General features: G+C 43.7%; 1 protein-coding gene across 3 annotated transcripts in view; it reads right to left on the bottom strand.

Moving 5' to 3' along the window:
- The window catches only part of ACADSB (acyl-CoA dehydrogenase short/branched chain), a 62,268-nt gene that overhangs the window by 16,356 nt on the left and 28,202 nt on the right, over nt 1–17,710 (bottom strand). For 2 of the 3 annotated variants that reach the window (XM_085872690.1, XM_085872706.1), the window contains exons 7-9: nt 17,704–17,710; nt 15,254–15,343; nt 6,273–6,410 (exon numbers count right to left, since the gene is read on the bottom strand). The exon at nt 17,704–17,710 is cut by the window's right edge and continues 86 nt beyond it. In XM_085872690.1, the coding sequence (XP_085728816.1) occupies nt 6,273–6,410; nt 15,254–15,343; nt 17,704–17,710 (235 nt within the window). The remainder of the gene's footprint in view (nt 1–6,272; nt 6,411–15,253; nt 15,344–17,703) is intronic. The other variant, XM_085872699.1, reaches the window with a different exon arrangement.

Raw genomic sequence — 17,710 nt, 5'->3', positions numbered from 1 at the left:
TTCACCACTGCCGACTCTTAACAACAAGAATATTTAAAAGATTCATTGTTGTTATTGTTAATTTGGACGAATGTACTGTAATGGACTCAGGTGAGACCGAGTCCGTGAGAGACCGCCGGAGATAAACTCACAAGATGCAGAGTGGAGGCATCCTGCACATGTGTGGCGAGTTTGTGGAGAGTGTGATTATGTGGTATAAACATAACCGCGTGGCAGTTTCAGCACGTGCGGTTTATGGGAGGAATATGATTGTATCGGAAAACGAGATGACGACTCAAACTACGTAGCAAATAAGAGTAGGTTTACAAAAAAAAAACAACATTTAGTAAATCATGGGGATAGCGGACGGGAAGCAAAAATAGCAATCAAAAATACAGAAAATACATATCGTTACAAGTTCGGGTCCAGTGGGGGTTGCCAGGGGAGTTCTCGGACTTACTTTCCAGCTGATGACCCTGAAGCTGTTAGCTGCAGATAACTCTGTGACAGGACGGGTTACAACGCCACTACAGACCCTGTCTGAGACGCTTAATTTAGGTAGGGTTCAGCGTCTAAATCCCACTTTACCTTCCCGGCAATCACCACAGATAAGGACTGTGCTTCCCAACGTTCCACTGCTATCAATCAAAACGGTTGAGCGATACCATAAGAGGAACGTTGGCTAATGTCTGACAAGAACAAAACAGTGGGTCAACACTTCAAGCTCAGTAAAATTGCGTGGGAAGCAATGATGAACAGCAATCTTCAAGTCATGCCACGGATTTTCCATTGGATTTATGTCGGGGCTCTGACTGGGCCATTCAAGGACATTTATCTTTTTGTTCCTTAGCCATTCTAGTGCAGCTTTGGCGATGTGCTTCGGGTTGTTGTCATGGAGTGGATTTCTGCACACCTCAAATGGGACTCAAGGTGGGATTTTTTGAGTAATGGCTTCCTTCTTGCCACCTTACCATACAGGCCAGACTTGTGGAGTGCTTGGGATATTGTTGTCAAATGCACACAGTCACCAGTCTTCGCCATAAAGGTCTGTAGCTCTTCCAAAGTTGCCATTGGCCTCTCGGCGGCCTCTCTGATCAGTCTCCTTGCTTGGTCGTCCAATTTGGAAAGACAGCCCGATCTCGGCAGGATATTGGTGGTCCCATATGCCTTCCACTTCTTAATCATTGTCTTGATTGTACTCCAAGGGATATTCAAGGCCTTTGAAATAATTTTTATATCCATCCCCTGACCTGTGCCTTTCCACAGATGGATGGACGGATAATAATAACTTTTTTTTTTTAAAGGAAGTAAACAAAAAACTCATCAATTTCCTGGCCCGACTAATTAATTATTATATATAGCATAGCACCCACATTCTGGGTAGGTCAAGTATGTGCATCTCTTGTTGAAAAATGTACAGTCTGTGTTTTTTAAGTTGACTATAGATGTTTGTGTGGTGTGTGCTTAATAGATGGTCTAAACTCTAAAGGGTACGCTCCAAACAGCTCGAAAGGGCCGAAACTCTCAAGCATGTAAAAAGGGTCTAAAAAGGTCCAAGTGGTCTAAAACACTAAATGGTCAGGGGTCCAAGCTGTCTCATCTGTCTGAAGGGTGTAAGGGGTCTTAAGGGTCTTTGCAGTTGAAAGGGCCTTCGTTGTCTTTAAGGTTAAAAGGGTCTTAAAGGTATTTAGGTCTTCAGTGTCTAAATGTCTTTGGGGTCTTCAGGGTATTGGAGGTATTAAAGAGTCTTTGAGGTTGTAAAGGGTCTTATGGGTCTTTTGGGTCTTCAAGCATCTTCAGGGTCCAAAGAATCTTATGGATCTAAAATGTCTCAAGGGTGTTAAGTGTTTTGTGCGTCTCGGGGTCTTTAAAGGCTGAGGTGGGGGATAAAAATACCCTTACGCCAATCTCCGGGTCAGACTTGGTCTGTGTGCCAAATTTGGTGGTTGTCGGCCAAGCCGTCTTTGTGATAATGCAAACAGACAGACAGACAGACAGACAGACAGACAGTCAGACAGACGGCAAATTTTATTCATTCAAAAAATCATGGGGACAATGGTAAATCCCTACGGAAGCCATAAATATCAAAAGTAGCTAAACCCCGTGGATCAACTTGTACACAGATTAATGGATTAATAAGGACATCAGAAGGCAAGAGCAAATCACCACATTACATTGGACGATTTGAACCTCAGGGAATAGCAAACGTCATGCTCAGATGGGAGTACAAAGGACGAAAAACAAAACCACAAACTCAACATAATTACTGAGAACAACACGCCCTGCAGATATACAAGTCTGCAGTGATTATGCTCCAGGCTGAAATACCAGTTTTGATCAGCAATTTGAAACTTTTCATATCAAGTTGAAATTTCGATTCCATAAGAGCATTCCAAAATTCTCATCTGGCTGAATTCAAACCTTATAAGAGGTGGTGGTGAACAGCAATTTTGAAGGCCTGGAAGGAAGAATGGGATTGAACAGAGTGAGGGTGTTTACTCCAAAGGTGGGGAAAAAAAGAGGAATGAAAGAGTGAAGGTGAGCAGTGAATCTTCATTTTGGTAGTTTCACCAGAAGGGGTTTTGACGGACATTGAGTGCCCTGCGGAAATATGGTGTGGACAAATAGCAGACAGAGCGGGGGGGAGGGGGGGCGAGACCGGAAAGGAGACGGTAGAAGACAGAAAGACCACCGACCTGCCTGCGGTGAGAGAGTGAGAGGCCCAAAGACTCAGCCTCATCGCGGGAGATGCCAATGATCCTAAATGCCTTGGTTTCCACAGCGTGAAGCCGAGAAAGGTGAGAGGCAGGAGCACCAGCCCAGAGGGGAGAGCATACTCATCAGGCTGCGGACGAAAGCTTTGTATGTAGGAGCTCAGGTGGGCCGAGGAAGGACTTTGCACGACGGAGGATTCCCAGTTGGCGACTGGCTTTGGAGGCCTTGTTGGAAATGTGGCTATCCCAGGAAAAATCATGGCAGATAGTGAGACCCAGAAGCTTGAAAGAAAGGACTTCTTCCAGAGGATTGTTGAGAAAGTGGATGAGGGGGTTTGCCAAACGGTGCTTTCGGAGAGAGAGAGTGAGAGTGTGAGATTTGTCAGGATTGAAAGACATGTTCCACGTGTTGGTCCAGTTTGTGATTTTACCCAGATCTGCAGAGAGCGAAGAAGCTGCTGCTTACCGGTCTGAGGGATGACATGGTAAGGCAGAGGGTGTCGTCATCAGCAAAGATATAAAGAGGATTTTCCAGAGAGTCGGAGAGATCATTAATGAAAACCAGAAAAAGAACAGGGCCCAGAACTCTGCCTTGAGGAACTCCAGCCTGGACAGGAAGAGGGGATGAAAGAAATCCATTTAGGGCCACACGTTGACTGCGACAGGAGAGGAAGTCTACGAGCCATGAGTGGAGATGGCCTTGGATACCTTAGGAATAGAGTTTGGTGAGCAGGGCAGGGTGCCAGACCGTGTCAAAAGCACATGATATGTCGAGGGATATGGCTCTGGTTTCATTTTTGGCATTGAGTACCTCCATCCATTGTTGGGAGAGCAGAAGCAGCATATACAGGGTAGAGTGACCTGGTCTGAAACCAAATTGATGATCAGAAATCAAGCCATTGGAGAAGAGGAAGGCTTTAATGTCTGAAGCAATGATGGATTCCAAAACCTTGCTGATGATTGGGAGAAGGCTGATTGGTCTGGAGTTGCAGGTATCAGTTTTAGCACCTTTTTTGTGCAGGGCAGTGATGTTTGCTGATTTCCAAGTCGGTGGCAGATGACCTTCTGCAAATGAGAGGGTGAATAGAACAGAGAGAGGGTGAGCAAGAGCTGCAGAGCAGATTTTTGAAACATGAAGGCTGATGCCATCTGGGCCAGTTGCAGAATCAGAGTCGAGGTTTGACAGCAAGCTCTCCACCTTGTCAGGAGAAAAGAACACAGAGTCCAGGAAAGGGGTGGGTGTAACTGGGTCAGGTGGGTAGAGAAAGCGATGGGTTCGGACACAAGATTTCGAAGCAAACACAGAGTTTAGGCATTCAGCCTTTTCACATGCAGTGTCAGCAGTGTGGTCCTTTGAAGTAAGGGAGGGGATGGAGGGGGAACATACACCAGAAACAGATTTGATTAGATGCCAGCAGGATTTGGAGGAGGGAGAGAGAGGTTTAAGAGTTCAGACTTGAGCTTCGAAAGATGTTGTTTTCTGGCTCTCCTGAGGGTAGATACACACTTGTTCCGAGCTTTATGGAAGGAACTGAGATTACCTTCAGTTGGGTTTGCTTTCTAGGAGGCGAAGGCAAGTTGTTTCAGGACAACTGCCTCGCCACAAGCTTCCCAGACTGCCTCGCCACAAGTGTATGGAAAGATCTGTAAGGTTTGAGCGAAGGCCCCAGATATTTGAGGTTCACACTGTGAATTAAGAGGAAGGGGAGGAGGCTTTGGGTGCAGGGGATGGGAGTGGAGGGAAGGGGGAGGGGAGGACAAGGGAGGAGGGGGGAGGTTGGAAGAGTTATTGAAAGAGTATGGGGGATTGCAGAATAGTGAGGGGAGGGGGCTGGATGAGGAGGAGAAAAGGCTCTGTGGTGCTGGGGGAGAGGGTGGGCAAGAGTGGGGGCAGAAGACAGTTGAGAATTTCAGGAGCTGGAGTGATGAGATGGAGGTGAGAGGACAGGGGAAGGAGGAAGGTTTGTGGATGTGAGGGGAGGCAACTTTGAGAAGGGTGAGTGAGGGGGGTGAATGGTGGGAGAAGGGTGAGTGGGGAGAGTTGAGGGAGAAACGTGAGGGGACAGTTTTTGAGAAAGGTGAGAGGGAGGCTTGGAGGGAGAAGAGTGTGACCCTTGCTTTGAGAGGGAGGGGTCAGAGGGGTGAGTTGGCACTAAAGTTGGAAAAAAAGAATGGTTGATGGAAAGCGAACATTCATGGTAAACTGGGGATTAAATTTTTTTTAGGTCAGAGATGCGATTAAAGACATTTCTTGATGGATGCAATAAAGGTGAATTCAGAGAATGGAGAGAAGAAACGCTGTACCAGTTGGGTTTTTGTCGGCAAGGTATGAGGGAAAGGTCGAGTTGAGAGCAGTCTGTGTAAATATAAGAAGAGTCGTGCATTATGATACAGTAATGAGAACCACACGTGTGAAAGAGGAAGATGAAGCATTATAACATCATTTTTTTTATTTTTGCTATTATTATTATTATTATTATTATTATTATTATTATTATTGTTTGAGAGAGTTTTCACCAGATTAGGTAATGGAAGTGTTGTAGAAAAAATTGTGAGGTGAATGGTGAATTTGGATCGATAAACGCAGGGGATGTAAACAGATCATGTGGTTACGGGATCAGCACGTGGCTATGGGAGGTGTGTAGTCAAAAGTGAATTTATTTATTTAAATAAGGATTGCGTAACATTCGGAAACGGGAAGGTTGAAGTAAAATTGTGGAGGTGTATGGTGAATTTGGAATGGTAAACACAGAGTGAAGCTGATGGATCAACGGAAAGTAGCAGGAAGAGGGGAGAGAGAGACACGTGGTTACAGGAGGTGTATAGATAGAAAGGATACAAGGAAAATGATTATTTTTTGATGGATTTTTGAAGATTAGGTAAGATTCGGGAATGGAGGGTTGGAGGAAGAAATTGTGAAGGTTATGGTGAGAGAGGGTCAGCTCAAGTCGAAGAAAGATGGTGTGCCGGCAGGAAGAAGAAGAAGAAGAAGAAGAAGAAGAAGAAGAAGAAGAAGAAGAAGAAGAAGAAGAAGAAGAAGAAGAAGAAGAAGAAGAAGAAGAAGAAGAAGGAGAAGGAGAAGAAGAAGAAGGAGAAGGAGAAGAAGAAGAAGAAGAAGAAGAAGAAGAAGAAGAAGAAGAAGGAGAAGAAGGAGAAGAAGGAGAAGAAGGAGAAGGAGGAGGAGAAGGAGAAGGAGGAGGATCGGGACTCGTGGGTAAGGTAGTTTTTTTCATTTAAATTGAAGACAAGAAACAGAATGTTTAGTTGGGAGGGATGGGGGACATTGGGGAAGTGGGGAAAATAGGAATTGAAGGTAATAAGGAGAGAATACAAATAAAAACGATCATCAACCTAGAGGGGAAGGATGGGTAGGCCTCAAGGAACCCATTAAGACAAGGCGAATGAAAACTCACAAAATAGCATGATTTTTGAAACAAAACCGAACTAGGAACACACTTTAATGCAGATTCTAAAATTAACGAGACAACGATCATTCTCACAGTTTGTGAAAAAAAAACAAAAAAAAAACAAGTAAACTAGCAAACATAAATCAATTAAGTGGTGAGGTGTGGATCTCACCTCGCCCGCGAGGTACTTGGCCATACAAGCCTCTTTGACAAACGACAGGCCAGCCTCCTGTAGGCGAGCTGCATTGTATGTGAGCAGGCGAGCGGCCTCGATCATGGAAGCAACATGTGCTATCTGATGATGCATTCCCTGCAAGGTCGTGATTAACATATGGAACATTCTGCTTCCTTGGTGAAAGTGGAAAATCAGAGGTGCATTTCAAAAAGTTAAAATGACAAACTCTGATTCTCGTAAAAAATTTTTACTTTGCATCAAGGTAAGATCAAACAAAGAGAAAAAACAAATACACCACAGAGTACCAACTGTAGTTTCAATGAATTTTCCATCGATTTCTTTGGAATTGACGTTTGTCCATAATTGGTGAAAACCTGTGTGATCTCAGATGTTTCACAGTCAATCATGGATGAAATAGCTCGACAAATCCACCAAATTACCGGTAAGTATGATGTCTCGTTTTATCACCCCGAAAAATATTTATTGAATGGGACTCAGTAAAATTAATTCAGGTTGTCCAACAAATCACAAACTCTTGCCTTCTTTCATGATCAGAGGGGAGAGCATGTACAGAAAACAAAAACAAACAAACAAACACTCTTTAACGCACAGTGTTATGATAACTTACAATTACTAGAATCACCCACTGCCTCCGGGAGCGTTCAGGGGGCATAATCATATCGTTTCAGACTTATCCGGGCCACATCCGTGACAATATTATCCTTATTATTATTGCCAATTATTATTATGCATATTATAATTATGTAATAATGAAAATATTATTATGCTGCTCTTATTGTTGTCGTTGTTGTTGTTCACACTTTTGTTGTTGGAATAAACAATTTGGTGTCTGTCTGTCTGTCTGATCATGATACATTCGGTCGTTAACATGTTGAATCTCAACCCAAACTGGCCAGAGGGACGAAGGGTCACAAGGTAAAGGTTGAAGTGACTTGATTTGAAGAGGATTTGAAGATTTGAACCCCAAGGATAGAGATTCTAGGTAAGCCGCAAGGATTTGAACCTGGTGTTGGCTTAGCGGTTCGGGAGGTGGCTTGGGATCCTAGGGTCCTGAGTTCAAGCCCCGTTGGGTGCTGAATTAACACCAGGGGGTTGACTCAGCCTGTCATCCTTCCGAGGTCGGCGAAATGAGTACCAGTGTGTCAGCCAAAAGGCAGCACATGAAGAGAATGGGTGTCGACAGATTTATTAAATCTGGTTTTGGTGTGGTACCAGATTGTAATTGATGGGCCGAATGTCCTCCTCCTGTGCATAATTTCCTTGTAATCCTCGATTTTCCAAACTCCTCAAAGGGTTTTCCGCCTTGGGTGAAATCCCTGTTCAAGTGTATAAATAGCTTAACTTGGGGTATCTGGGGACTTCGTGGGGCACACCTACCGGAAGTGAAAAATTATTATAACCACAAACTATTCAGTTAATTCTGTCCAATGTATGATTACTTTTTTAAACATTCACTCCTGTTGTTTAATACTAAACTGAAAGAAATTTGGAGGAAATCTGACATCCTTGAGGCATTCTATGCTTATCACATCCGCCACAGACGAGCGGACCCGAGCCGTTTTGACTTGCTGGGCCTCGACGCAAGCCGCAAGGATTTTTAGAGAATGAAGGTGCTTCAATGAGTCTTTACACATGATGTATCGCATTGCTTGTCCGATTTTTCTTTCCATCAGATGATATGTGAACTGTATATGGATTGTTTATAACCTATATCTTGGGTCCTCATATGTAATCTCCCCTGGCCATGGCTTCAAGAAGTGTGACATGTGATATTGCACCCTCACCCCCCCCCCCCAAACAAGACCCTTGCGGCCCAATTGTGACCTTTACTCCACACATAATCACATTCTTGGATGTATGCATGTAATATTTACACCTGGGTAGTGTATAGGCGATGGGTCGCTGGTCCATATACCCACTGGAAGTAAAATTTATTATAACCACAAATTAATCAATTCTGTCCAATAATAATGGTATAATAATGGCATAATAATAATATTGTTACGCTTCTGGAAACCGCATCCCTCCAACACCAATGGCAGCCAACATACAGTGGTCCCCAGTCAGTTATTTCATTAATGTACATTCAGATAGTCCCTTCCTTCTTGTCGAGTGGATCAAATGGGTCAGTGTGTTGTGTAAATCTCATAGTTAGGTCTGATTAAATCTCTGAACTCATTCCTATTCTTTATTTTTCTCCATTCCTGAGGTAAATCCAAGCAAGGGGTCCTCGCTAGGCCGGCAGGCACTCCGCTCGGACACCCATCTGTAAAAATCCACAGCTGTGCGTCCTCACGGAAGACCAGTCATGGAAAAACAACACCCCAAATGCTGACAACTTACAGTACGCATGCGGTGCACTCTTTTCAACATATTTCTGAGTCCAATAATTATATCTGTCCTCTTTTCAATCTGAATCTCCATTTAATAATTATATCTGTCCTCCTTTCAATCCAAATCTCCATTTAATAATTATACAGTGGGGAGAACAAGTATTTGATACACTGCCGATTTTGCAGGTTTTCCAACTTACAAAGCATGTAGAGGTCTAAAATTTTTATCATAGGTACACTTCAACTGTGAAAGACGGAATCCAAAACAAAAATCCTAAAAATCACATTGTATGACTTTAAAATAATGAATTTGCATTTTATTGCATGAAATAAGTATTTGATACATCAGAAAAACAGAACTTAATATTTGGTACAGAAACCTTTGTTTGCAATTACAGAGATCAGACGTTTCCTGGAGTTCTTAACCAGGTTTGCACAGACTAGAGCAGGGATTTTGGCCCACTCCTCCATACAGATCTTCTCCAGATCCTTCAGGTTTCGGGGCTGTCACTGGGCAACACAGACTTTCAGCTCCCTCCAAAGATTTTCGAATGGGTTCAGGTCTGGAGACTGGCTCGGCCACTCCAGGACCTTGAGATGCTTCTTACGGAGCCACTCCTTAGTTGCCCTGGCTGTGTGTTTCGGGTCGTTGTCATGCTGGAAGACCCAGCCACGCCCCATCTTCAATGCTCTTGTTGAGGGAAGGAGGTTGTTGGCCAAGATCTCACGATACATGGCCCCATCCATCCTCCCCTCAATATGGTGCAGTCGTCCTGTCCCCTTTGCAGAAAAGCATCCCCAAAGAATGATGTTTCCACCTCCATGCTTCACGGTTGGGATGGTGTTCTTGGGGTTGTACTCGTCCTTCTTCTTCCTCCAAACACGGCGAGTGGAGTTTAAACCAAAAAGCTCTATTTTGGTCTCATCAGACCACATGACCTTCTCCCATTCCTCCTCTGGATCATCCAGATGGTCATTGGCAAACTTCAGACAGGCCTGGACATGCGCTGGCTTGAGCAGAGGGACCTTGCGTGCGCTGCAGGATTTTAATCCATGACGGCGTAGTGTGTTACTTATGGTTTTCTTTGATACTGTGGTCCCAGCTCTCTTCAGGTCATTGACCAGGTCCTGCCGTGTAGTTCTGGGCTGATCCCTCACCTTTCTCATGATAATTGAGGCTCCACGAGGTGAGATCTTGAATGGAGCCCCAGACCGAGGGAGATTGACTGTTATCTTGAACTTCTTCCATTTCCTAATAATTGCACCAACAGTTGCTGCCTTCTCACCAAGCTGCTTGCCTATTGTCCTATAGCCCATCCCAGCCTTGTGCAAGTCTACAATTTTGTCCCTGATGTCCTTAGACAGCTCTCTGGTCTTGCCCATTGTGGAGAGGTTGGAGTCTGATTGATTGAGTGTGGACAGCTGTCTTTTATACAGATAACAAGTTCAAACAGGTGCAGTTAATACAGGTAATGAGTGGAGAATGGGAGGGCTTCTTAAAGACAAAACTAACAGGTCTGTGAGAGCCGGAATTCTTACTGGTTGGTAGGTGATCAAATACTTATTTCATGCAATAAAATGCAAATCAATTATTTTAAAATCATACAATGTGATTTTCTGGATTTTTGTTTTAGATTCCGTCTTTCACAGTTGAAGTGTACCTATGATAAAAATTACAGACCTCTACGTGCTTTGTGAGTGGGAAAACCTGCAAAATCGGCAGTGTATCAAATACTTGTTATCCCCACGGTATCTATCCTCTTTTCAATCCAATCTCCATTTAATAATTATATCTGTCCCCTTTTCAATCCAAATCTCCATTTAATAATCATATCTGTCCTATTTTCAATCCGAATCTCCATTTAATAATCATATCTATCCTATTTTCAATCCGAATCTCCATTAAATAATTATATCTATCCTCTTTTCAATCCGAATCTCCATTTAATAATTATATCTGTCCTATTTTCAATCCGAATCTCCATTTAATAATCATATCTATCCTATTTTCAATCCGAATCTCCATTAAATAATTATATCTATCCTCTTTTCAATCCGAATCTCCATTTAATAATTATATCTATCCTCTTTTCAATCCGAATCTCCATTAAATAATTATATCTGTCCTATTTTCAATCCGAATCTCCATTTAATAATTATATCTATCCTCTTTTCAATCCGAATCTCCATTAAATAATTATATCTGTCCTCTTTTCAATCCGAATCTCCATTTAATAATTATATCTATCCTCTTTTCAATCCGAGTCTCCATTTAATAATTATATCTATCCTCTTTTCAATCCGAATCTCCATTTAATAATTATATCTAACCTCTTTTCAATCCGAATTTCCATTTAATAATTATATCTATCCTCTTTTCAATCCGAATCTCCATTTAATAATTATATCTGTCCCCTTTTCAATCCAAATCTCCATTTAATAATAATATCTGTCCGATTTTCAATCCATAAGCCTGGTGTTGGCTTAGTGGTTAGAGTGGTGGCTTGGGATCCCAGGGTCCTGAGTTCAAGCCCCGTTGGCTGCTGAATTAACACCAGGGGGTTGACTCAGCCTGTCATCCTTCCGAGGTCGGTGAAATGAGTACCAGTGTACTGGTCCCAGTGTATGCCCCGGTAAGAATAGGTGTACCATATCCCTGTGTGTTGTAAGAGGCGACCAGGGTTGGCGTCAGGAAGGGCATCCGGCCATAAAACATTGCCTCAAGAAAAAGCCAACCCCTGCACAGCAGGGAAAAATTGCTGTAAAACGGTCATTTTTTTTTTCTATTTTCAATCGGAATCTCCATTTAATAATCATATCTGTCCTATTTTCAATCCGAATCTCCATTAAATAATTATATCTATCCTCTTTTCAATCCGAATCTCCATTTATTAATTATATCTGTCCTATTTTCAATCCGAATCTCCATTTAATAATTATATCTATCCTCTTTTCAATCCAAATCTCCATTTAATAATTATATCTGTCCTCTTTTCAATCCAAATCTCCATTTCATAAGTATATTTATCCTCTTTTCAATCCAAATCTCCATTTAATAATTATATCTGTCCTCTTTTCAATCAAAATCTCCATTTAATAATTCTATCTGTCCTCTTCTTCAATCCGAATCTCCGTCTAATTAATTATATCCAATCTTTTCCCTCGGTTCCTGACACAGATCGGGGTGGCACCTCACACACCACCGCTTTTGATGAATGACAGCATGCTCGATGGCGGCGAACCCACGCGCAGCCCCGGTATAATTTATTATCGCACACGGAGCGGGGCGCGAGTGGCACACATCTTGTTTGGGTCTGCGCATGTGTTACCATAGCATCTTACTGTCGGTCTTCACTGACCACCGCCGCTGCGCGTGTTTCCCGCCGACGGCGAATGTCCTCTCGCCTCTCTGCCCAGCGAGGCTGCAGCCAGGCAGAGGCGTGCTGTACGGCTCGGGCCGCATGACTCACAGACAGGCAGCGCATTGACCGGTGCTGACCGCCGGTCGCCGTGGACGGCCCGGAGTTCGGTGTAGGGCGATTCGTGTCACGGTGCTCGGAGCGAGACAATTCCGCAGCTTGGAACCATCTGGCCGGAAGTACAGTGAGGCCGCTTCCGGTCATGGCGGCCGGCCCATGTGCTGGCTGAGGCCCGACCATTGTGCCCGATTCAAGTGACAACACATCGATTGGGGTTGTCACCCCCGCCTGCACCACAGGATCTATAAAAGGATGGGTCGCGGGACTGTCCGTCGTTGTCGTCATTTTCTGCTCAGCGTTCCTCATGTGCTGGCCCCGCCTTCCTTCGTCACCAACTCGCCTGCTGGCTCCGCCTTCTTCACGGCCTTGCTGCTGATGCCACCCATCCACCCACCCACCTGATCCTGTCTGCCAATCCGCCCACTGCTCCGGACTCTGCCTTCTCCACCCACTGGCTTTTGATTCCGTCCAAAGTCCTTCCTTCACGCCTGTCAGGCACGCCCTATTTCTCTGGATCGTCGCTTTGCTACTCGAAGTGCCACAAAGCAGGAGACGACGCACCAGCTGTCAGGGAGGTATCGCCCAGCAGAGCATCCCCCCAAAACGTATTGGTGGCACGGTCGGGCAATCGTGCAAGATATTGAGAGACCGTTAACCTCATCTCCTCTCCCCTTTCTTCTCATTAACTTCTCTTCATCAGTGTGTGTGTGTGTGTGTGTGTGTGTGTGTGTGTGTGTGTGTGTGTGTGTGTGTGTGTGTGTGTGTGTGTGTGTGTGTGTGTGTGTGTGTGTGTGTGTGTGTGTGTCATACCACCTGTCCTCGTTTAAGTTAAGAGTGTACAAGAATTATATCGGGATAACTCTCCTCTGTGTCTGCTTTTGTAAGTTGCTTGTACTGTTATCGCACCACACTTTTCTTCCTATCCCTGCTGACATACAACAATAAACAACATTCACTGTGCCACATATCTTTCCTCACCTACCTGTAATAAATCCTTTGTAGAAATGTTCCCAGCTCGCTTTTGTCTGTTCTTTCATTGATCCAGCATGGTCCGTATCCTAACTTACCCGGTGACTTTATTCCCAACGATCCGTTCCTTTTAGCCAGTATGTCCTTGGCAGTGTCGCTCGGCTGCATCTGATCTGGTAAGGTGATCCTTTTTGGACAAGGCGTACTGAGGGCGTGTCCCCCGGTAATTAGGTCACGTGATTCTTTTTAGGTAACGGATAAACCTTAGATGGAGGACCCTAAGTCACGTAGTTGAGTTATTGGCGTTCACGGTCGATTAGAGACCCATCACGTCACGGAATTATCCGTGTGCGACGGCCTGCAATTCTGGGAACTCTGGTGGGAACCCGAGATAGCTTCCCTCCTGGTGGTCTTCTCTCCCGACCCCCGGACCGCAGCAATATTAATGTCATTACAAAATATTCTTCTGCTTCTTCTAATGGCCATTGTTAACTCACTTTTTCTTGTGGGGTTGACCCAGGGAAGATTGGCCCGAGTCTTCACGAATCGGCTGGTGAGGCCTGACATTCGAATAGTTTGGGCAGGCATTTGGAATCTGGCCATGGTGCCAGCGATAGCACACCTACTCTTCGCAAAGGACACCATGGGATCTATAAAATCCACCAACTCATTGTTTTAATCTATTTATAAGTTCAGTGCTGTGTTGGAAAACATCTGACAAGTTGCTTTAATATGTTGATAAGTTCAGTGCTGTGTTGGTAAATATCTGACAAGTTGTTTTAATGTATTGACAAGTTCACAGCGCGATGTTAGTAAATGTCTGACTAATTGTTTTAATATGTTGATAAGTTTAGTGCGATGTTGGTAAACGTCTGACTCGTTTTAATATTTTGATAAGTTCAGTGCTGTGTTGGTAAACGTCTGACTGGTTGTTTTAATCTCTTGATAAGTTCACGGTGCTATGTTAGTAAACGTATGACAAATTGTTTTCATCCATTGATAAGGTCCATGCTGTGTTCATAAACGTCTGACTCGTTTTAATATATTGATAAGTTCAGTGCTGTGTTTACATATGCCTGGCTAGTTGTTTTAATCTATTGATAAGTTCAGCGCTTTATTAGTAAATGTCTGACTGGTTGTTTTGACATATCGATAAGTTCAGTGCCTGGTGTTGGCTTCATGGTTATGTTGGTGGGCTTGGGATCCTATGGTCCCGAGTTCAAATCCTGCTTGGCTGTTGAATTAATACCAGGTGAGGTTGACTCAGCCAGTCATCCTTCCGAGGTTGGCAAAATGAGTACCAGCTTGCTGGGATGATTGAGCGTCGTCGTGGCGACCCATCCAGGACTGTGCCCAACAGCCCAGGAGACTGCTTCGGCAGCACCGTCACTCTGCACAGAGTATGGTCCCAATGGATGGATGGATAAAACAAATGCTGGCAGATGGGAAACCCGTTTAACGTCCATCCGAGGTATGGCACACACATCGATGAATCACCCTGCCTGTGAAGCACTGGGATAACAGTTTATAGCTGGTTCGAGATTCCAACCCAGGCTAGACTGCTTAGAGGTGAGTGTGTGTATCTCCAAGCCATCCTGCCAGCCCTCTTATTGCAAAATAATAACAGTATTAATAAGAGCATGAACAACAATAATAGTACTCATTATAATGACGATAAAAACAATAAGGATAATAACATGGCTGAGCCACGAATTTGAAAATATATAATTAAGGCGAAAAAATACAAAATGTAACTCATTGACTCTATGTAGATGTGCAGGAACACATGACTGCCCCTACCCCCCGCCCCTGTTCCCCTTGACCGCTCCCAGAGGGGGTGGGTGTTTCCACTGATATTAAAATTTAGCGATTGGTTGTGGGTGTGCATATCTGAACCGAAGAGAATTGAAAACGGCTTGGCCAATCTCAACCAAATTTTGCACACATGATCAGGGTACATGGGGCCAGGTCATACATCATCAGAGAATGTCAGGCTTTAATAAAGAATGTATTGTTTTACTGCTCAGTGTGCTACCTTTATTAATACAGTATATATGGGATTGAAACTGCGTTACCAGCACCATGCCAGGTGTGCACATTGGAATGCTAAACAGGCCAAACAATATCTTGAAAATTGAGGCCGCAATTGGCTGGAAGTACACAAGAGAAAACATACCTGGAAATCGAAAATGCGCTTTCCGAACTGCTTCCGTTGCCTCGTGTACGCCAGAGTGCAGTCAAAACATCCCTGGGACAACCCAATCATCTGCAGCAAAATACAATGCATTTGATTAAGAAGCACATTAAAGAATAAGTAAGAAAGCTGTCAATAACAACACTTATTGAAGTGTTTCATTTATATGACAAAAACACCATTTCATTTTTTTTTTATTTTCCGTTTATATATTACAATTGGAAACGTGTGCACAGACATACTGCTGCGGTCTGTCTCATTGAATTTAATCTGTCAAAGTTGTGTTTGCTCTAACATTTAAAATGTCACAGGGCTCATAGGTCAAAGGGAAAGGTTGACAAAGCTCATCGCGTGGTGTCCCGGTTGCCTATGTACAACACCCGCAATGTAACATTTGCTGTTTCTGTGGAGATTGGGCTCCTGGAACACCGCATAGCTTTTGAGATGGTTACGAGAGGAAGATTGGAGGAGTTTCTTGCAGACACAACAGCCCATGAGTGTGACAATATGTTTCCTGCAGGTGAGCCCGTCTTTCTAATCCACCACAATGCAAGACCCCACGTGCGCGTCCAACTTCCACCAGGTAACAACCGGCAGATACAACTGAAGTTACTACCACCCCACTCATCTTTCCTTAACCCATCATAAATGGCCCATTCTGCATTCAAAGCTGGCGTAAAGAGAGACCTGGCCCTCCCAGAATGTCAGTTCCGGGTAAGGAACCAGGAAGCAGCACGTAACGCAGGCATGAATCTTCAACAGTGGAGAGTGATCTCCAACAAGCAGTGGCCAGGGAAAATGTGGGGCAAATAACTCATGAAAAGTGTCTCAGATGGTACAATCACAGCCAGAACTACATGGCAAGATGGCAAGCACATCAGGAGATTGAAGGTTGAAGTAAGCAACTCAAAAAGAACAGAAAAAAAACTAGAAGAGGGCCTGTAGAAAAAGATGCACAGGGAAATACATTCTTTTTTCTTTTCATAAAGATGATCCCTGATGACAGCAACACATTTCTTTCATATTCGCATTTTTTTTGTGCCTTTCATATTTGCATTTCACCTTGTGTGGAAGGAGGCAAGTAAATCCTTCTAATCTTCTAAAGTGGTGCAGGCTCGATTACATTTCTTCTTTAATTTTACCTCTCCTTTTCCCCTTTTCCATTATATTTTGGTGGTAGGCCACTGTGAACCCCACCCCCCTCCCCCACACACACACCCCAAACCCCAGATACACCGGTGCATTGTCATATAATGTGTCCATCAATCTGGTTCAAAAGTACTATAAGCTACATGAAAATACATATGGTGCTAAGGCATTCTGCAAGGCACGCACGGTCAAACATCACCCCCTTCTGGTGAAACTACCTAAATCCAGGATCGCTGCTCACCTCCACTTAATCATTCCTCTTTTTTCCCACCTGCGGAACCAACTTACACATTCTCTTCAATCTCATTCTTCCCTCTAGGTCTCCAAGACAGCTGTTCATCACCATCTCAGATAGTTCTGCATCCACAACCATGTTTTACACCCTCATTAAACCCCCCTCCCCACCACACCCCAATCCTTCCTCCTTCCAAATTTCCAGTTTTCCCTCCTGAGAATTTCCTTCTGTCTCCATCTTGTCCACCTGTTCACCCCATGCATGTTCTCCCCCAAACCCCCATTCTTCCCCACTCCTATTGTTTATCTAAGTCTGCCTCTATCTTGTCCTTCAACAAAACGTATGTATATATATATATATATATATATATATATATATATATATATATATATATATATATATATATATATATATATATATATATATATATATATCTCCTCTCTCTCCTCTCTCTCCTCTCTCTCCTCTCTCTCCTCTCTCTCCTCTCTCTCCTCTCTCTCTTTCCTCTTCCTCCCCTCTCTCTTTCCTCTTCCTCTTTTGTCTTGTTACGTTCTGATCGGTTCAGTGTACTAGTTGTAGCTCTTCCACGAACCTCAACTATGTATAGGAGGAGGACGAGATTGGGACCATACTCTGCAGAGCGTTGGTGCTGCTTAAGCAGTCTCCTTGGCTATTGGGCACAATCCTGGATTAGTCGCCACTCCGACACAGTATACCAGCACGCTGGCACTCATTTTGCCGACCTCGGAAGGATGACAGGCCGAGTTAACCCCACCTGGTATTAATTCAACAGTGAGCGGGATTTGAACTCAGGACCCTAGGATCCAAAACCGCCACCTTAACCATTTAGCCAACACCAGGCATACGATGTATACAAAAGAAAAAAAAGGTTTAAATTAGCTACTACCCCCTATCCCATAAACATAGTAATATTTTATAAAAAGTGTCTCAGTGTAAAATTAAATTTTGTTATCCCAAGTAAGCAAAATTTTAAAAGTGTTTATAACAAGAAAATTAGAAGTGATGAAAATGTATCTCACACAAATACCTGAGCA

This window comes from Eptatretus burgeri, chromosome 1 (genome assembly GCF_056783735.1).
Source record: "Eptatretus burgeri isolate ZD-2024b chromosome 1, Ebu_testis_v1, whole genome shotgun sequence".
Taxonomy (NCBI): Eukaryota; Metazoa; Chordata; class Myxini; order Myxiniformes; family Myxinidae; genus Eptatretus; species Eptatretus burgeri.
The sequence above is the reverse complement of the archived record's forward strand: the minus strand, read 5'-3'. Positions and strand labels throughout refer to the sequence as shown.